The 22518-nt window shown below is 33.9% G+C and overlaps 1 protein-coding gene across 1 annotated transcript in view; it reads left to right on the top strand.

Annotated features, from left to right (window-relative positions):
- Positions 1–21236, top strand: part of MKLN1 (muskelin 1) — a 228747-nt gene extending 207511 nt beyond the window's left edge. Inside the window, 2 exon segments of the mRNA XM_037836141.1 lie at positions 8446–8500; positions 15847–21236. Of these exon segments, the coding sequence (XP_037692069.1) occupies positions 8446–8500; positions 15847–15968 (177 nt within the window). The 3' untranslated portion in view covers positions 15969–21236.
- The last annotated feature ends 1282 nt before the right edge of the window (positions 21237–22518 follow it).

The following is a 22518-nucleotide window of genomic DNA, read 5'->3' as shown; positions in this document are numbered from 1 at the left end:
AAAATAAGGAAATTAAGATGACACTACTAATCTTAAAAATGAATCTGAGAGCTGAAATACAAATTGAATAGGCCCCTTTTCTTATGATAATATGAGATTCAAGTCACACAAAGAAACACCTGATCCATTCTGAAAGGATTCTAGTATAAAGTTTTGACTTAGACATTAAGTTTGTGTGTGAGGAATGAAATAGAAATTTTTATTTCTTCCATAGTCCCATATTTATTCTACTTAAGAATTACAAAATAGTTCGATATAAACTTATCTGTTGATACTTAAATCCCTCGAGAGAGAGAAAACTCCCCGATTTTGTGGAAAGTGGAGAAGGATTGGGAGTGGAATCTCTGCTGCCTTAACGTTTAGTTTTTTGAATGTTTAGCAGTACAGCTTTACTATAGGCTACTACTAACTTCATTCATTGGTTCCTAAACTTGAGAAATCAGTAGGAGATGATTATTTGTCAGTTATCTATTACAGAATATTGGATAGATGTAACTATTTCTAAAGACTTAATATTCTTATGGGTATATATGCTTGTCCATATTGTGTGAATGCACCTGCAACCAGTTTCATGCTCTTACAGCCTCTTTCCACGAACTTCTGAGATTCCTTTTGTCAGCCATCCTTCTTCATAGTTCATCTAACAACATCTGAACTACAGCCCATTTTACGTTCCACTCACAGAATTGGTGCTGATTATATGTAGTTCTATCCCTTACATCCATTTTCTTGTTAGCTGTTGCTTAGCTTTAACTTTGTAATAGCAGCATCAAACAGTGCTTTCCTCTTTTCAGCATTTACACAGGTTTCAGATTTAATGTTGACTCACTTTCAGGCACTAGGTTCATTGTTCTTTCAAGTAAAAGGGCCTGTATGTCTTTGGCACCAAGACAAGGAGCTATTCTCTCATGGTTACCTACCGTGAAAATAAGTTCTGTGTCTCTTATCCGATATTAGTTACGATTCTTCATTTGGAGAATCAACCAAACACTGTTTACAGTGCCCTGGAAGGGAGATAGATAGTTGACTTTCCATTAGTCTTCAGTCAATTCATGAAACTTATTATTTGAAATAGGAGAAATTATGATAGTTTTGCCAAATAGCAGAATACATTTGCTCTAATACACTATAGCTTAAAACTGTGCACAATTGTGAAGAGTCTGTTAATGTTTATTTAGTAAAACCATGCATTTGAGAGTTTTAAATAGATTTCTTTATATTTTCTTCATATTCTGCATAAAATGACTATACCCTGGAACAATAATTTTTCACTTATTTTTTAAAACACCATAATAAAATATTGCAAATAAATCATTTCAGCTCTGTGAGCCGCAAGTAGGCCAAAGAAAACAGACTGTATGTTCATAAAGGTAGGCTAATAGGAAAAATCAGAACAGGGACATATCTCAAATTTAAAGAGCCATTTTTAAAATTTGGTAGATTTCTATTTTTTCTGTTGTTGAGTGTAACAACTTATGATTTTGTATTCTGCAGGCTTCCATTCAATTTTTTAAAAGCTTGATCTATGAAGGATTGTTTAGCCCTAGCAGAAGTTAGTAAAAATGACGTGAGATGTGTGTGTGTCTGTTTTAAAATCACCTCAGTAACTTTCAAAACAAAACCATCACCCTAAAATTCGCCTTTGTTTGCACTTAATGTAGCAGAAAACTGAAAATACTCCAGACATTGAGAATTGCAGAATAACTTGCAGGATTTTTTTTTTTTTTAATTGTGTGGACAGATTTAACTGAACTATTCAGACATTTACCATTCCAATAATCTGTTTTGGGGGAAGAAATTTCTTTTTAACCGTTCAAGTACAGTCTTTTGAATTATTAGTGAGGTTTGTAGATCTTCACTTTTACGATTCTAGATACTGAGGAAGGGCTTACTGTTATTTTCTGTATTAGCTTGTTTTTGCTCTCTATATTTCACAACATTTTCATTATATTAAATTATTTGATCAGTAACTGAAAGTGGTTTTTAGATTTTATTCTTTGGTGATTATCATCATGATCATCATATCAGCAACATCATCATCATCATCATCATCATTGTAATCATCACCATGCCTCTTATAAGGAAAATAATGACTGACTACCATCTATATACCAAATAATGGTTCTTTACTTTCCATCAGTCTCCAGGATCCAGAACATGGGTTCTGAATTCATGATGAACTTCTAGTATACTTGATGAAAATGATAGTTTTTTTTAGAAAAGGCCCCAGAAAAGGTTGCCTAAATCAATTCTACCATAATCAGATACGATTATATAAGGAATGAGAAAAATCATTTTCAGCCAGTATGATACATTTTGTATTAATTTTACTTCTGCTGAGCTTCCAAAGTATTGATGTCATTGATTTAATAAATATGTATTGAATCCCTGTAATATGGCATTCTAGAAGGCACATGGGACATATCAATGGACCAAACAAGATCCCTGGCCAGCAGGTGCTTACATCCCAGTGGGCAGAGATAATAAACATATTAAATAAGCAAATTATGTAGTAAATTAGAATTTGATCAGTACTGTGGAAAAATAAAGACAGGGTTAAGGGAGATCTTAAATATAAGTGGTAAGAGTTGGGCAATTAAATTGTTAAATAAGACGATCATAATAGGTCTCATTTAGCAAGAGATCTGCACAAAGACTTGAAGGATCTGAGGGAGTGATCTAAGCAGCTAATTTCGGGAAGATAATTCCAGGCAAAAGGAATAGGAATGATTCTGTCATGGTCCAGGAGAACAGCAAGTAGGCCTGTGTGGCTGAAGTAGAGGAAGGGAGGGTGAAAGTAGTAAGGAATGAGATCAGAGATAAAAGCAGGGATTGGGGAACAAATAGTTAATGACTTTTTAAGCCACTGTTAGGACTTGGGCTTTTACTCCGAATGAATAAGGAGCCATTTCAAGATTCTGAGCAGAGGTATAGTATGACCTGACTTACGTTTTATTTGTATCACTCTGATTTCTGTATTGCATATATATGAAGTGGGAAGAAGGATGGCAGCAGAGAGACCTGTGAGGGAGGTTGTAAGAATCAAAGCAAGGGATTCTTGTAGCTCAAACCAAAGTAATAATAGTAGAAGTGGTAAGAATTAAAATATATGGGATTCTGATATACTTTAAAGATAGAACCAACAGAATTTTGTGATGGATTGGATGAAAAACTTGAAAGAAATGACTCCAAAGTTTTGGCCTGAAAAAACTGGAAGGATGGAATTACTATCAACCGACGTAAGAAGTCTCTGGGTAGAGGTTGTTTGTGGCAGTGGATGGGGAATGGGATCAGCGGTATAACTCTGAATATGTTTAATTTGAGATATCCGTGAGAAAACTGACTTGAAATGTTGAGGGAACAGTTGGATATTTAAATCCAGAGTTTGGAAGAGAGGTCTTTATTCAGATTGTGTTGTATCTCTTGGTAGCAGTTAAAATCCTAAGGCAGAACATATTATCCATTCCACTTAATTTATCAGATTGTTAAAATAGCAGTTTTCAGCAGAAGGGTGAAGTGTGGTGTATACATCATGATGGAATATTGTGTGACTACAGAAAGGAATGAAGTCATGAGGCATGCAATGAGGTGAACGAACATTGAGGACAAAAGGACACATATTGTATGGGCTCATTTAGAAAATACTTATAAGAAAATTAGGGCCTAGATTGTAAGCTATACAGGAGTCATATTTATTCCTGAGTTTCAAGTGTTATTTCTAAATTCTGAGATGCTGTGCTCTATGTGTATAAACTGGTATTTCCCTGGAACTTTGGGTACCTGTGTGACACCTAAGACTCAGAGTTGGAGTCCTGCAGCTCTGAAAGTCAGCATTACTCTATTTGAATAGCAACTGTTTAAGAAGCCGAAAAAAAAAAGAGATCAGACTTTAGTTAGAGATATGAATGAAGCTCATCTGATTGGGACAAAGGTAAATCAGAATACAGGGTAAAGGATGATATTGTCTGTATTTTCAAACTTCACCTTCTGTATAACATCAAAGGAAGAAATGTTTATTTTGTATAAAATTTAAATTTTTTTGTAGCACACAATCTAACTTAACCTGTCTGGCCAGTTCATTTAAACAACCTAAACACATGGAGCCTGGAATAGGAATGAGATCTTATAATTCTGTATAGTTTAATGTGATACCCTTATACATTCCAGAGTATGTTTGGGCAGATAATAAAAACGTATTTGCAAAGTCCCTTGAAGGACTGTAGAAAAAACATGGAATTATTCAACTTCCCCACCTGGGAAATTGCTGATACTCTTTCAAGCATTAGGGACTCCTAGTATAATAAGCCAAGCCCTCGATCTTAAGGCTTGCTCTTATGAAACTTATTTCTTTAATGGGGAAGCTAAGCCTTCCTATATTTATGCTTAAGAGTCATTTTCAGAGAACCTCTTTTGTTGTTCAGATGTGGCTTTTCTCTCTCTAAGCCCAGCTCTGCAAATAAACTCATTACCCTCCTCCTCCCACCCCCAACATAGGACAAGACTTCCAAGGGTATAAGTCTTTCTGGCAATGTGGGACATGACTCCCAGGGATGAGCACCATGGGACTGACAATGCCCTCTTGACCAAAAGGAGGAAGATAAATGTAACAAAATAAGGTTTCAGTGGCTAAGAGATTTCAAATAGAGTTGAGAGGCTATTCTGGAGGTTACTTTTAACACAAGCTTCAGCCAGATATTGCAAATTGCCACAGTATGCCAAGCCCCAACCAACAGTATTTCTGAAAACCCTAAAAGAATACCCAGGTCCCTCTCTGAGACTCTATAAAAGTTTCACTCACTAAGTTTATTTTCCAGAAACTTAAAGCATCTAGATTGTTCCTATGCCAGCTAAGCCCTGAAACCCAGAGGTACCAGTCCCTCCAAGAACATCAACCAGTTGCATCCCTCTCACCCCATAATGTTTATACCCCTTTTCAACATGAAAAAGTAAGATTGGTTATTGCCCAAATATCTCTGAAAATTGAGAGAATGATCAGATGAGAGGGAGGAGTTAACAAAGATTATGACTACTGAATCATATAGATATTTCTTTTTAGTCTCTAATGTATTAGAACAGCTAGAGGAAATACCTGAAATTGTGGAACTGTAGCCCATACTATACTTTGAAATTTGCTCTGTAACTACTTGTTAAGCTGTATTTTGAAATTTTTAATTTTTCTGCCTGTATATTTCACAATAAAAAATGTTTTAAAAGTACTAAAAATAAAAAATGACTGAATTAAAAAAAAAAAACTGTAACGTTATAAGCTAATAAATTCCCATTGTTAAAAGCCAAAAAAAAAAAAAGTAGTTTTCTCCTCATTCTTCTGTATGTAGAACCAATGAAGTTTATCTTTCACCTGAGTTAGAAAAGAGGACAAACTGAACCCACATAAATGGAAGATAGGAAATTAGTGATATAGGAAACAATAGAGAAAATTAAAAATGTGAAAAGTTGATTCTTTGAAAAAGTGAATAAAATTGATAAACCACTAGCAAGATCGATCAAGGGAAGAAGAGTGAAAACATAAATTATCGGTATCACAAAGAAAAGGGGAAATCACTACAAACCCTGCACACTTTACAAAGGTAATAAAGGGGTATTATGGACAACTTTGTCAACATATTCAGGAACTTGATGAAATGGACAGATTCATTGAAAGGCACAACTATCAAACTTGGCACAAGAAGAAATAGAAAATCCTAAGGAACTCCGTGTCTACTAAAGAGATTGAATTTGTAATAAGCTTTCCAACAAAAAAATTCTAGGTGTGATGGCTGTATCAGTAAATTCTATCAACCAGTTAAGGAAGAAAAAATACCAGTTCTACCCAGACTCAGAAATCAGAGTGTCACAGAACACTTCTTAAATCATTTTATGAAGCCGACCTAATTCTGATATAAAAACCCAACAAAGATATCACAAGCCAAGAAAAGTACAGGCTAATAACCCCTTGTGTATGTAGATGGAAAATTTTTAGGAAAATTTTAGCTAATTGAATGCATGAAAGGTTTAATGCACCATAACCAAATAGGGGTTTACCCTAGGAATACAAACTTGGTTTAACATTTTAAAATCAATCAGTGTAATTCAACACATTAACAGAATGAAGGAAAAAAAACATAGAGCATCTCAATAAATGAAGACAAGCATTTGACAATATGCCCATTCATGATAAAAATTCTTAGCAAACTATAAATAGAAAGAAACTCCCTAAATTTAATAAACAGGACATCTATGAAAAACCTACAGTGAGCATCATACTCAATTGTGAGGCATTATACCCTTTTTCCTAAGATTATGACAAAGAAAGGATGTCTGCCATGAACACCTCTAAGTCAGTATTATACCAGAAGTCCTAGCTAGTGCGATAAGGCAAGAAAAAGAAATAAACAGCATCTAGGTCAGAAAGGAACCAGTAAAATTATCTGCAGATGGCATATTTGTATACATAGTAAATCCCACAGAGTTTATTAAAAAAAAGTCCTCAGCAGTAAATGAATTTAGCAAGATTACAGGATATGAGGTCAATAGGAAAAAAAAAAATTATTTTTAAACTAGCAATAAACATTTGGAAAATGAAAATTTAGAATTTAACATATTAGCATCAGAAATATCTAATGTGTAGTAAAAAGTCTATTGTAAAAATTTAAAGAAGATCTAAATAAATGGAGAGAGATACCACATTTATGATTTGGAAGATGTTTTGATTTACTAAAGCTGCCAGAATGCAATATACCAGAAATGGGTTGGCTTTAACAATGGGGATTTATTTGTTTACAAATGTATGGTTCCAAGGCCATAAAAATGTCTCAATTAAGGCATCAACAGGATGATACCTTCTCTGAAGAAAGGCCAATGGCATCCGAGGTTCCTCTGTCACATGGAAGGCACATGGCTGGCGTCTGCTGATCCTTCTTTCTCGGGTTTCATTGCTTTCAGGTTCTGGCTCTTTCACTTTCTGTGGGTCCTTGCTTGCTTCTCCTGGGGCTTTCCTTTCCAAGATCTCTGGGTGTTTCTCTTTCTTTTATCCTCATAAAGGATTCCAGTAAAAGATTAAGACCCATCTTGAATTGGGTGGGTCACATCTCAGTTGAAACAACCCAGTCAAAAGATTCCACCCACAATAGGTCTAAACCCACAGGAATGGATTAAAAGAACATGACTTTTTCTGGGGTTTATAACAGCTTCAAATCAGCACAGAAGTCTACAATTTTAAGATGCCCATTTTTCCTAATTGATCTTTAGTTTAATGCAGTCCCTATGAATACTCCAGCAAGGTGTTTTTGTTGTTGTTGTTTTGTTGTTTTGTTTTTTTGTTTTTCCTTTTTAGGAAATAGACAAACCAATTCTAAAAAGAAAAACCTTGATAAATTGGACTTCAACAAACTTAACATTTCTGCTCATCGAAAGACTTTATTAAAATAAACTAAACAATACTTGCAGTAGATTTATCTCATGAAGGACTGATGCCCAAAATATATTTAGATACCTCTGGAATATTTGTTTAATTTCTGCCCTTCAAGGGAACATTAATCATGGTTTACAAATATTAAATGTGATTAATAACTGAAATGAAGGTTGCAAGCATATATGAAATATATCATGAGGAATCAGACGTATCAACCTCTCAAGCCTTGAAAAGTGTCAGGTAACTCCATTGAGAGTTGCTATATGCATCCTTTTGTCTACTCTTATTCTTTCCTTTGATTTGCCTTTTTTCATCATTCAAGATGAATATGAATAGTTCTCTTAAATTTTTATTTTTTTACAAATTTGTTAAATTAGCAGCAGTGCTACAGTAGTTTTGTCTTACTCTGTTTCCTCATTTTTCAATTACATTATCTGTTCCCTTAACAGGCTACCCTGGGAATCTAATCAACATATAGAACATTATTTCTGTGTTTAAAAAAAAAAGACCTTTGAGTTTTAACAATATACTTATACATGATTGTAGAATCACAATCTACGTTGTAACTTAGAAATGGCCTATACATAATAACTATGCTTTTTTCCCCAAAGTTTGATTTGCAAAGCAGACACATCAGGAGTTTTACAGTGGCATGTATTTATTTTTGAGGTGAGAATGTATACATACTAAAAATTCAGTAATGGTGCCCAGGGCATTGTACATATATGATATATCTCCAAATGAGAAATTTCTTTTTTATTTCAGGTCCCCTGTTGTTCCTTAATAAATACAGATATTAATACATTTTTAAATAAATTTCAGGACTTGGTACAGTGTTTGGGAAATGATAATAGTGGCCCAATAAAAAAGTCAGCATATTCTTTAACTGTGTTGTTGTTCTTGCCACTGTTTGATGAACAGACCTATGCAACACATGTGCAAAGACACAATGGCTAATCAATGGTCCAAGTTATAGAAGTTGTTTTTCTCCAATGTTCTTAGCTAGCTAATTTGCTTTTATTTTTCTTTTACAGTTTCAGCTCCTAGCTTCAGCTCTGTTCAAATCAGGTTCAGATTTTACAGCTCTAGGTAAGTATTCAGTATAGTTTATCCAGCCAGATGCCCTACCATGTGGGAGGCTGGATTTTTGTTCCTTTTAAATGAAATGTCAGGTGAGATGTTCATCCACCAAACAGAGAAAATTTCAGGGTAGCATGCATAATTTCTAATAACCTGCTACAAGAATATTTTCCAGGCATTGGTTGCCAGTTCACAAATCAGTTTGCAGTTTCTGTTACACTGGTGACTTTGTTGTTATGCAAACAGTTAACAATAGAAGCATAGTCAAAATTAATTTGTATAGCATTGCTTCGGAATGCAGGCTCTGTTGCTGATATACATGCTCGCTCATAGTTATCTCATAACATTTGCTGATTGAATTGTATGGTGTGAGGAGAATGGTGATAGGGTAGGTGAATTATCCCCTTCTTTCCTGAAAATGAGAGTTTTTATATGTTGATATCTTAATTATTCAAAATAAGTTCCAGTTTGAAACTCAGTTGTTTCTCAAACACCCCAGATATTGGGCATCTTTCTTCATTTAGTGGGACTCTTGTTTAGTATTAATGAATTATTAAAGTAGTTAACCAAAACTGTATTAAAGTAGGGATTCTATGCAAGAAGTTCCACAATCAGAGCTCTAGTTAGGTGAATTTTCAAGTGTCTTTTTGTTGGGATAATTCCTTTTTGGTAGCTTCAGTGTTTCAGGCTTTTGAATTATGGGAATTTCTAGCTTTTGTCTTATCAATATAAAATCTAGTCCAATTGCTAATTCATATTAATCCCATTGATGCTATTACTATTATTTGCCTTTAAGCCTTAGAGTTGAATAATACTACCACAATTTTCCAATTTATGTAATATAAATACTACTCTTTATCTTTGAAATAAATTAATACTTTGGGATATCAGTTTAATTTCTTCATTATTTGTCCATTTTGTCTCTTAAAGGTAAACTGTATCTCAAAGCAAAAAACAAAGAATACGTATTATTCTGGTACTTTTCACTGGGATAGGAAAGAACAAGAAGGTTACTTGGGGTCTTGCCTTTCTTTTCCATAGTGAATAATCGGAGCTTCTCTGCTGATCAAGGCAACTCCAGGTCTCAGTTCTAATTCCACAATACGTAGGATTCCACAGGGCAAGACTGAGCTGATTGCTGTAAAACATGACTCCAGTAGAGATTCTCCTAAGAATTTAGATAATAATTTACCATTATTCTATATACTCAAGAGCTTTAAAAAAAAAAAAAAAAAAAAAAAAGCTTCAGTCTGCTAGAAATCTCAGTCCTAGATGTAAACATTATTTTAGAAATTCTATGCCCTTCTGAAGTATGAAACAAAGATGTAGTGATACATGAATTGGGAGCTTGGCATATGGGTATTCAGTTTGAATGATGTCTTGTTACGTAGGGATACCACTACCCAGAGACATTGTTTTTATTTTAATGATGGGCAGCACTAAAATGTCTCTGGTTGACTTATTTTTAGCCTTGAACAAGACTTTCCTGGCAGTAAGTTAAATATATTAGGGTTGTGTCAGCAAATATTTTACCTTTAGCTTAACTCCTTTGTCTGCCCTCTTAACTTCCAGATAATATATTTTGTCAGGAGCAATTTGTTTTAGTTGGATTCTAAACAAACCTCAGATACACTGAGAACAATACAAACACAACAGAGAAAAATACGAAAAGGGGAAAATCCTTGGGTTTTTAGTTTTCCTACCTTGTCTGAAGGGAGGTGGTATAGTTTAATAGTTAAGAGGTTAGAGTGTAGTATTAAGAATCAGAATCTGGGTTCAGATACCAGCTCTGCTACTTGCTAATTTTCCTAGTTTCCTTGAGCAAGTTATTTAATGTTTCTTCATCTATAAAATGGAGTTACTAAGAGTACTTAACTTAAAATACTGAAAGAATTAAATGAAGTAATTATGGAAAACACAACTTAAAGCGCTTAGTGAGCACTCCCTTCAGGGTACTGCTATCATTACCTCCTTTGAAAATGTAATCTACTTTGTAAATTGGTGAATTTGAATGAGGAGTAAATTCAGGTTGTGCACTGATTTTAATAATATGGAGAAATTTGATTAATAATATGGAGAAAGTACTTATGAAAAAATACATAAAAGTACAAAAAAGAGTTCCTGATTCTTTTCTCATCCATTCTCTGTCAGATTCTTTTACCTTTACTGCACTTAGATTTGAAATCAAATGGGTTATTTATCATACTTTTATCTGTAGAGGCAAACTTAATATTTCATTTTCAAAACTCTTCAAAAAATTAATCTCAACCAAATTCTCTGACTCCTTTCAGAACTAATCCAATTTATAGTAACTTCTTAGTGAGAATTATGGTATTTGTTAATGTTACATGTAATATTTTTAAAGAACCAGAAAGAGAGAAAGTGATTTGTAAACAGCTGGCATTATCTTAGTTTTGAAAAATGACTGACTTTGGAGAAAAGAACCTCTAGGTATCTTTATGTTAGAGCTTCTGATGGTTTTTTAAGATTGACCTCAGCCATTTTGCTAACTTTAAAAGCTGTGTCTTGCTTCCAGAAAATATGCATTGAAGTAATTAAGCATATTTTCAGCTAGGTATATGAAAAGTAGGAAAAATCTGGTCTATAGAACATATTGACTTTATTGGTCTTCACACTTTTCTTTTTTACAGTTCAAAAAACAGCATATAAGTATGGATTAAGCAAAGATTTAGCATTTTATGCTAAAAGTACAATGCTTTTTGGCACTGTGTTGGCATTCTTGAATGAGAGGCCTTAAGAATTTCATAGCATTTGCTATGCCCTTTTAGCCTTTCCACTTTTGTTTCAGCAAGATACTTTGTTCAAATCTCTTATCTGTAGTTCACATGGTTACAGGTGCTTTTTATAAAATAATAAGTTTAATATTAGAAATAGAAAATGTAAATGAAGAATCTTGTATGCCAGGAGAAAGATAGGAATTCTTGCTATTTCTCCTTTACCGTAAATAGGGACTTTGCAAGATTTTCAGTTAAAAGTATGTTCCTGATAAGTCACCTTTCTTTTAGTGCAATCATTGTCTGCAGTCATAGTAGTAACAGTAATAGCTAATATTTATTGTGCACTTACTATGTGCCAGGTACTATTCTAAATACTTGACATGCTGTAGCTCATCTATTGCCCACAATAACCCTACAAAGTAACTAATGTTGTGATCCACTTTTATATATGAGGAAATTGGGATGCAGTGAGGCTAAAGTAACTTGCTCAGGAGCAGTGCTAGTGAGTGGCAAAAACAGGATTCTGACTCCAGCAGTATGGCTTCAGAGCTCATTCTCTAAATCACTAAACTGTTCTATTGCTCCATGAACTTTATCAGTGTCTGTTACTCTGAGTGTTTAATTCCTTGCTCCATTTTATGGTGGAAATAAAATGAGAGATAACAATGATCAGGAGCATGAGGTTTAGAATCAATCCAATCTTTTTGTCCTAACTCTGTATTTAAGTGCTCATAATATTGTGGATGAGTTTCCTAACTCCCACTCCATTTTAATGTGTTTAAAAAAAACAAAACAAAACAAAAAACATTGAATACAGATAAAGCTTAAGATTCTCCTTGAAAAACTTCCCTCAATCTTCCCTACCCTTAGGTGTAACCACCTATATCTGCTGTATCTGACAGATGTCCACAAAACATAAACACATGCCCCCTATATACATGCACACACACACACACACACACACACATAAGTGTTTGATTATGTGTGTTTTATTTTTTACATAATGTAAAAACATGTATTCTGCAACATAATTGTTAAAAAAATTTTACACTTTTTTTTTTTTTTAACTTTATGTGGCTTGGAGATGTTTCCATGAAAGAACGCTAGCTCTTATTGTATTCTTATTAAGTGATACATAGTATACCATAATAGGAGAGTACCATAATTTAACTATTTATCTGATGATAGTGTAAGTTTCAATTTCCTCATTGGTAAAATGGGATAAAAATAAAAGGTGTTCTTTTGAGGGTTAAATGAGCAAACGTATTGCCTACAATTTAATAAGCATGCTGAATATTAGTTAATAATAAGTAAATGGGCTCTGAAGTCAGGCAGACATGTGTTCAGATTCTATCTCTTCCCTCACTGGCTTTGAGACCTTATTAAATTACTGAATCTCTCTAATATTAGTTGTCTTATCTGAAAATAGAGTCTATGGTAGCTACAATGGGTTTTTGTGACAGTGAAATATGGTCATACATAAAGTACCCAGTACATATTAGGCATATTATGAATTTAATGTTTCCTTCCCTCCTAAATAATTTGATTTCATGAAAATATTACTTCATCTGATTCCTTACAGAATCAGTATCTTCTCTTTTAAAATATGCCATGAAGTTTTAAAAATTCAGAATATAAAATGAAATCAACAAAGAAAGGAAAACCCTAAAGTTGAATACAAACAAAAATAAACAAACCTGTCTATCAAATTGGTAATATAACCACACAATAGGAAAAAAAGAGAGAACTGAACCTTTTTACTATAGTGCTTTAACTGTATACCCTCAGTGGAATATATTCTAAAGACAATAAAAGCAAAGAAATCTTGAGGGTTTTGTTGGAAGTGGTATGGGTATAGTAATTCTGAACCTCATTTTGTGTATATTTTAGGTTGAGCAAATGAGTTAATATAATGATGTTGCTGGGAGTCAGGTTCTCCTGATGGGAGAAGGGAGATAAAAATATGGAATGGGGTAAGGAGATGAAGAATCCAGTGGGGTTTTTTACCTTTCTTTCTCTTTTAATTATTGAGATTAACAAAAGTATAAATTCGTGATTTTGTAAAAAATGTATGTGTTTATGTGTGTATGTAATGGCCTAGAAATGATGATGCACCTGGCAGGCAGTAAGCGCAACTGATTTCTAAATTCACAGTTTGCTTTCTAACTAACATTCACCCCAGAAACACTAAAAGGAATTAGGGCTCCTTGGATAAATATCTGATTGCAGAGCTGTGTAAAGATGAGCTTGGAGTATCTTGCAATGCCAGAAAATAAGAAAATGCTCAAAAACTAACAGGGACATTTCAGAAGGACATAAAAGCCAGCTTGAAAGACATCTTGCTGGCCAAATGTAGGACAATATGAGTATCAAAATGAATAATGACAGTAATAAGTATAACACATTGATACAAAAAAAAAAAAAAAAGAATCTCCATGAGTACATACTGATGCAAACAATTGAAATGGAAAGGGAAGAAAGAAATCTCCTCTTTACAATAGAATGCCAACTTATAAATATAGAAGGAGTGGTAGAGTTAGAAAATCACCATCATATAATTATATTTGTGTCAGGCAAAAATCATCAGTGAATGCTAAAATCATTGGGTGCAGGTCTTTTGGGAAGTAGGATATTTACACATTCTCAAACTGTCTCCCTAATGGTAGCTTATTAATTAAATTATGAAGAAGGAAAAGGGCATGTTTACAGTGGGGAAATCTGGCATACAGCAAATTATCCAGGTAATAAAAGTTAACATCATCGATAATAGGACAAACTGATACCATGTGCCTCCTGAGATGATGCATTGAACAGGGTACAATATCATCTTTGTAGTATTCTTGCCAAAACTGCCCAACTTGAATCTAATCATGAAGAATCAGTCAGATAACCCAAACTGAGCACAGTCTACTACATAACAGGCATGTACTCCTCAAAAATATTAGTGTCATAAAAGACAAAGGATGGCTGAGGAACTGTTCCAGACTAAAGAGACTTGAAAATTAAATGCAGTGTGTGATCTTGGATTGGATTTTAGAATAGTGAAAAAATGACTATAAAGATTATTGGGACATCTGTTACATACCCTGAATTTAATAATTATATAGTGGTTATGTAAGTCAGTGTTCTTGTTCTTAGGTGAAATGAGCTAAAATGTTTAGGGGTGAAGATGTCCACCATTTACTCTCAAATAGTTCCACCAAAAAACAAAGAGTGGGATACACACACACACACACAGTATATACATTTATATGTAAAGGGAGAGCGTATGTGGCAAAATGTTAATAATTGATGAATATAGGTGAAGGGTATATGAGTGTTCGTGGTACTTGTGGAACTTTTCTATAGGTTTGAAGTTTTTCAAAATGTTGAAAATAAAGAAAAGTGTAAAATAGGAAAAAAAAATCTATAATCCCACCACTCAGAGATAACCTTTGTTAACATTTTGGTGTACTTCCTTCCATTCATTTCTATGATGTGATAGTACGCGTTGTGAAATCTTAAGCTCAGCTCAAAGGAAAAAATATTTTCCCTTAATTTAAAATAATTTAAAAAAATTAATATTAAGGAATTTATTCTTTTTTGAGGCATTGTTTATTTTCCATCCAGGAAACTGATATCCTTGGCCGTGTTTGCTTCTGTTCCTGTTCTTTGCAAGATTAAAAAACAGACAGGACCTAAAACTGTATTATTCTAAGTTGAATGTAAACCAGTCCAATTTGAAATAGTCTTCATCATGGCACAACATTTTAAGGCTCTATTTCTGTTTTGAACCTCACTCAATAGGGCTCTCATGTTTCAGTTATTCATTTCAGGGATGAAGAAAGTCAAAAGACTTTATCACTTATATAACTCAGAGGTGCATAAGAAATTTAAAGCACCTGAGATCAATTTCCTAAGGATCCATTTTCATCTAGATAAAAGTAATTCTCACTGCTCTTTTTCTCTACAGTGTGTGCCTAGCATAAAGCCTGACACATAGTATCAGAAGTATATGGTGCATACTGTGTGCCAGGTACCATTCTGTGTATTATATGTGTATTTCTTCCCCTCAACCATCTATATTTTCACTCAGTTCTCTGATATTACTTCCAGCTTTCAGGGCCATGGTGATTTTACACGTCTTTTTAAAGACTCCTTTCATTTCAAATTATATATATATTATCAGCTCCTGAAGAAAAAAACTTCAGTGAGACAGAAGTATTAAAAAGTCAGAAAAGAGGAGTGGAATTTCTTCAATGGACTGGAGAGGGGGAAAGCTTGTAAGGGAAAGAATGGAAATCAATATTATATAGTTACAGAAATGCCAGTCATTCTGCTAGGTGCTTTTCATGTAATTGCATCTCCACATATGTAACTCTATGAAGAAAACAGAATTATCACAAATTTACATCTGAGTTAAACAGTTCCAAAAAAAGACTGGGTAACTTACCATAGATCATACCACTGCCAGATGATAGAACAGGGATCAGAACCCATGTCTGTCTCATTTTAAAGCACAATGTGGTTTGGGTCTGGATTTTTGCATTATACATTGCTGCTTTCCTCAACTAGCTTTTCTGTTATGTGTTGAGTTATAAACACAATGGATGAGTTTCTTTCTCTCTCCTTCACCAGGCTTTTCAGATGTGGATCACACCTATGCTCAAAGAACTCAGCTCTTTGACACCTTAGTAAATTTCTTTCCTGACAGCATGACCCCTCCTAAAGGCAACCTGGTAGACCTCATCACACTGTAACTGAAGAGTCACTCGACACAGAAATGGAGAACATGAGTCTGCTTTCAGTATTTTGGATTTCAACTTTATTGACTGAAAATTAGGTTGCAGTGATTGAGGACTGCACCAGAATTTTGAAGGGATCTTTATCATCAGAAGTTATAACCCTCTTCCTTCACACCTGACCTCAACCCCATTCTCTTCCCGTTCCTAAATTAGGCTAATAAAGTAAAATTGATATACTTTCCATTTAAAAATATATATATATATTTTCTCACTTTAACTTTTAAGAATTATTGAGTATAAAAGCAAAAATAATCAGGCAGTTTACCCTTTTCTGATTTTTATTTCTTTTTTTTTTTTTTAATTGGGGAAAATAGGCACTATTAACATATTCAGTGCTATAAGAATTTTGGATTTTTTTTGTTGTTAGGTTGTTTGGTCATTCTTTCTTCTTTCTCCTTCCATCCCATTTCACTTTACCGCCATCATACAACTGCTTGTAAGTAGTGTCACTTGTTTACCTTTTCATTTCATGCTTAACAGGTAATAGTTCTGTAGTACAATTGATGTTTGTTACGGTGATATATGTGGCTCTGTTGACCTGAGTGTTTTATTACATTAAACAATAGGAAGAACAAAGGGCTCAAATTTGCACTCCTTATCATAGAACTAAAAATGAAACCCAAGATGACCCTGATAGATGCCCTATCAAAGATTGATAAATAATATGTCTACAATGATATATTTATAGTAGATGTTACAGTAGCATCTGGCTATTATTCACAGAAACGTTAAGGTAAGAAGACTGTAATTCAAGGGTAAACCTTTAAGAGCCACTCAAAAAATGACCAGCAGAAGGGATCCAGTAGTGATTAATATGTTCATTGGTATCTTTGTATCAGTTTTTGAAGAAAATGACTTTTCCTCTGGTAGAGCTGTGCAGAACCAGGGCTTACATTCCTTGTACTATTTCTTTGTAGTAGTTTTACTTAGGTAGATTTTTTAACCAGAGCTGCACTTTCAGTATGTTGGCTCCCTACATCTGCTTCAATATACTTACATTTTGAGAGTACTGATTTGTGGTTGTCCAATGAAGTATAGTTGACAGGTATTTCATTAAGCACATGGATCAGGCTTTTTTAAGTGGAGAAAAGGAAAACAATGGTGCAAATATTTTTTCATTAAACCAAAAGAAAGGTATGGCAGATAAACTTTTCCACTGTTCTTTATTTTGCAGAGGAGGAAGGTGCAGGCCTTCTCATGAGGTGCTGTGGAATGCAGTATAGGAAACCTGCATCTGGCTAGTTCACATTTGCTCAAAAGTATGCTGTATACAGCTGATACCCACCTTGCATAAGGCAGGCACAGTCAGTATAATAAATATCCATCATTCCAATGGCTGTTTAGAATGACTTGAGTATGTCCCTAAGTAGCAAGATTAGGCCTCACCAAAGAAAGAGAGAAGACATTGACCTGCACTTTGAAAGTCTCATGTATATGAATGAGACTTTGAGATACCTCTTCTCTGTCTTTCATTACATGATTTTGCTTCTTTTGAGGATGGACGGGAATATTTTTTTCCTAATTCTAGGCTTGAATCTTCAGCTCTTTGACTTTCCAAGCATCCTAAAGCAATCAGTAGCTATTTATCAAACAGTTAGATCTGTATCTTATATTGTGAAAGGTATAGTATATAATTCATTAAGTACCAAATTATGTAGCTGCAGAATAACCAATTGACATTATAGTTGAGTAAATGTAATCTACTTACATACTTCAACAGTTTCATAAGATGATTCTTCTGAGTGGCAGTCAAGAACATAAAATATTAATATTACAAATATTGTAGCTGATAGGATCTCATTTCAGGAAGACAGGTGTAAATCAGAGGATTCATAAGGAAGAACCCAAACTTGATAAGTCTCCCTAAATATAAATGCTCTAGTTTTGTTTACTGTGAATTCTAGCACTTTAAAAACATAACCAAATGAAATTCTGCTGCTCCTTACCATTTATTTTTACAGTGCTTTCTTTCTCATTTTTTCATTAGCTCCTTAGGCTCCGTATTATTTGGAGGAAACTGAGTTCCTAACCTCAGTGATTTTTATTTTATTTGTTTTCCCAGCCTCCCTACTGGTTTCCTTGCAAAGATATTTGTGTTCATTTTATCTTTCCTTAAACTTTATTTAGTTGAAACTTTTCCCTTTCATTTCTGGAATTTTTTATTCATTAACATGCTTAAATGGGGTTGAATCATAGTGAACCATTTAGTGTTGCTTAAGTGAGATAGGCTTATTAAGGACGTTTTTAACTACAAAAAACAGAATTTTTATTTTGGGGCTTTAATAGAACACTGCTGGTAATGACTGTAGAAGAATGTACGCCTTCATTATACCCATGATCAAGATTGACACAGTGCTTACTATATTTCACATTAGAATCTTGAGGTGAAACTTGTTTATATGTCTAGTGAGGAGCTATATGTATTTCCAGGAATTTCAGCAGTATATTATAATTTAAACAATCTGATTTGGTATTTAGATAAGTTGTTTATTTTGCCTAGTATATATGCATTACTACTTTAAAATTCTTTCATTGTAACCTAGTGATTCCCAAATTGAAATACCTAGCTGATATTTTAGAAGCATTAGTTATAGGGTACATTTACTTAATTTCATCATCCCAAGCTTAAACCTTCTTCCTATTTCTCTTTTTCCCAGTGAACTAGATTGTTTTCAACCAGTAATAAACTAGTTCTCTAACATTTTCAGCACTTATATTTAATGAAAAATTATCTTGTTTGGTAGATATGCCTCAAATGCATTTGCATTCATTTTTTGGAATTACAGAGCCCTCATGTAGTGAGCTTGATTAATTCTTCTATTCAAGCAAAGGAATTCATATTTGGGTGCCTATGTCTATGCTAAAGCTGACTGACAGTATTAACCTTTATTAGACCTGATTTCCATTTTACTAAAACTGACCTGTCCATGTCTAATAACTAAAAAATAATAGAAGACAGTAGAAAGTTAAGTCACTGGTTTATCATAGAAATGCTCGTTGGTTTTAGAGCACAGTGATTTGTTTAAGCTTGTAAAACTGCATTCTTCGGTAAAATATGTATATTGTTGGCAACTTATCATTCCAGTGAGCTCTTCTTCACATCTGTCCTAAAAGTGCTATATAGAGATACATTAACAGAGTATCATTTAATAAAACAGGATTTTAAAATCTAAACTACAAACAAAAACTAGTTGAGGCACTTAATCATTATTAAGAGATTTAAAATGATGCTTAATAGATCAAAAAGCACTTGGAAAGTTCCTGGCTTTAGTCTTTGAATTATGCGCAATTTCATGGTAATTACATGAAGAACTTACCCTGTAATTATTCTTAACACCAAATGGAATTTATTAGGGTAATGGTTTATCATTTAATTATTTCTTGTGTGAAAGTTGCATTAATTCCTTAGCTGGTTGAATGTTACATAGCAGCTGAAAATTAGGATTTGAAGGTTTAAAGTGATTTCTGTGGGAGGGGATAAGAATGTATACAATAAAGCCATCTAGCTCTAAAGATATAACCTTCTAAACCTTTCTTTTCATAAAAATCTGTCTTCATCCACAATCTCTCATCCTCTTGCATAAATTCCAGCCTGAATTTTCACCAAGTTTAAAATTCCTAGAATAGTCCTTTATTTGGAAAGTGCAGTCTCCCTCAAAGAGTTTATGGTTGTTGGAGGAATGTCATAGAAGTTCTGCATATGATAATGACTTGAGGATTAAATCTTTGGGCTCTTTCATGCAAAGATTTTTGTATTCCTTATTAGTCAAATAGCATTATTCTTCTTTGAATTTTGACTGTGGTTTATAGCTCACTGTCACTTGTTTTAATACTGAAATGGCCTGGTTGCTCTAAAACTTCTAGTCTAGAGGTATGTCATTTGAAGGTGGATGTTCCCAAGTTTGTTGAAATAATTAATTAGGTGCTTACTAGCTCAGGTGAATTATGTTGCTATCATTTGTTTTTGGGGGGGATTTTTGCAGTTTTATTGATTCCTTCACCAAATGCTCTTTTTAATTTTTCCTTAAAAAATTCTGTCATAGGAATTCTATTTGTACATGATTTTTTTTCACCTCGATTTCCTCCTACCTACCAAATACTGTGAATTGTGTTTCCATTATTTTTCTCAGATAATTTAACTACATTTTTTTTCTTTCTTAGCCCTAGGCTTCCTAGGTTTCCTGTGGTATTGCTTAGTAATATTGTACTGCTTCAAAAAAAAAAAGTCAAAATCATTCTGAGGTAACCATACACTTTTATCCTTGTTCATGAAGACAGAATAGTGAAATAAGAAATTGTGTATTATTAAAGAATTAATAACATTCAAATATCACTGTAAAAATACCTGTCATTTTCATTTGGGGAATAGTAATACTGGCTGTGGCAGCTTTAATGGAGGAACCTGTGTTGGTAAGATACAAGTTAAGTTTCAGCAAGCAACCAGAATTTCCATTTGTCTATTGTCTTTTTCTTACATCTTTTAGCCTTCTCCCCTTCCCCTCCTTCCCCTCTCATTTCACTTACTCTGAGTAGCAGTGATTTTCTGCTGAAGTACAGTTGGAATTTGTCTTAAGAATTGAATTTCAGCTTATGAATAACTGAGTATTAGGAATAACTTCCTTTTCTATGAAATGGTAGGAATTCTCTTGTTTCCCTTAAAGAAAAATAGTGGAACTTTATAATGTCTCTTCCCCTCAAGAATGTGAATTTAGCTCAAATTCCACGAGTCAATTCTTATTCCCAGTCATATGATAAAATCCTTGACAATAACTTCTGTACCCCTTCACCCAAGGAGTCATTAGAGGTTATAGTAAATCGTATTTTCTAGTGGTGCAGAGAGAACTATACTTGTGAGAAACCTTATCACTGTATGTCTTTTTTTTTGGTAGGTAGAACTACAAAGCTATAGATCTTGAACTGAATGAATCCTAATTCAAAACATTAAAAGGCAAAAATCAAAAGGTGGTTCTAGTTATCTTCCACATTAGCATTATTTGGAAATAAGATTTGCTAATATACCATCATTTCCTCAAACACTGCCTTGCTTGATTTAAAACAGTTTCAACAGTTATCTGACAGCTATAGAATCTAACAAAAAGAGGGGTGAGATTGTATATTAGGGAAGTAGACCAGTTCTGAGACATCACTTATAATTTTGAAGTAATGTATTTTCCTTTTTATCTGCTGCTCAGTCTTAATGAAAAATTAAATATTTGTGTACAAGATCCTGTTTTGCTTGTCTAAGTTTTGAACGTGAGGAACAGAGCTAGGGAGGAGAATGAGGATAAGTTAGAGAAGGAAAAATAAGGGCTTTTTGCTCATGAATTTGAAGGTCCACAAATCTAAATGAAAAAGAAAGTTCTTCATTCTAACCCTAAATTAATTGTATGAATGTGGTGCTTAGAGGACTGTCAAAATGGATCAAATCTTAAGTATATAGAATATTCAATTATTTTGAATTATTCCCAAAGAGAATACTCTTTGGGAAGCAGCATTTCTTGGTTAGTCACCTTTCTCACCTTTTCCCAAAGAACTGTTAGAGATCTTAAAATGAAACAGAAAACCCAATGTATAGGACTCTGGATGTAAACGAGGTGAGCAGTTTCTTATGTACAACCAGTTGCTTGCTAAGGATCCAGAGTGAAAGACAGCAGTAAAACATTTTAGCATGCAGCTTTTTTGGGATTCCCATGGGACTTGCTTATTCATCGAGTTTAAGCTCTTGCCTCCAGCACAGCTCTGTACCATCTGGGATGCTAGCATTCACAGTAGCCGGTCTGGATATCTGAGCTGTCTGCCACATGAATACCAGCCTGAGGAGATCATCATTCTTCTGTTTCATTCAGTGCTTAATGAATGCCAAATTAATTGGCAGGAAGAAGAAACACTCTGTGTGTAATATACTGAACAGGCCTGTGTGCATGATTAAGGAGTTGCTCAAATAACCAATTTTGAGCTTTATTTTTCTTCTTTGTTAAGTCTTTGTTATGGCTTAGTGTCATTTGTTTGGTGTTCATTTTCTAGCCCTTTAACATAGGAAGACAATTGTCATTTTGTGTCTCACTTATAACCCATACAATATTGAACTGACATCAAGTTCACTTCCTTGCTTTAAAATAAATTAATTATACATAATCCCAAGGGTCTCCGTTTATTCCACTTTGCCATGAATTACATGAGTTATGGGCTTGGCCTTAGAAGTATACAGTAATGTTGGTTTATTCTTTAGGTCATCCCCACATCTATAAACTGATTAATTAAATTAGAGAAGGTATCTAGAATAAGTCTTTCCAATTCCATTGCATTGACAGAACTTTATAAATTCAATTGCCACAAAAAAGAAAGGATCTTATACCATCAGGGCCATTCTATCAGATGTTTGCGAGTGAGTGTTCTAGCACATTGCCTTGTCATCACTCTATTTACCTTTCTTCTTGAGGTGAAAGGGGAAGACTGAGGACAGAGGTGCATGGCTTTATGTTTTTTTAATTGCCTATTTTAGAAG

Source organism: Choloepus didactylus, chromosome 5 (genome assembly GCF_015220235.1).
Source record: "Choloepus didactylus isolate mChoDid1 chromosome 5, mChoDid1.pri, whole genome shotgun sequence".
Lineage (NCBI taxonomy): Eukaryota > Metazoa > Chordata > Mammalia > Pilosa > Megalonychidae > Choloepus > Choloepus didactylus.
This window is presented reverse-complemented; position numbering and strand designations above follow the sequence as displayed.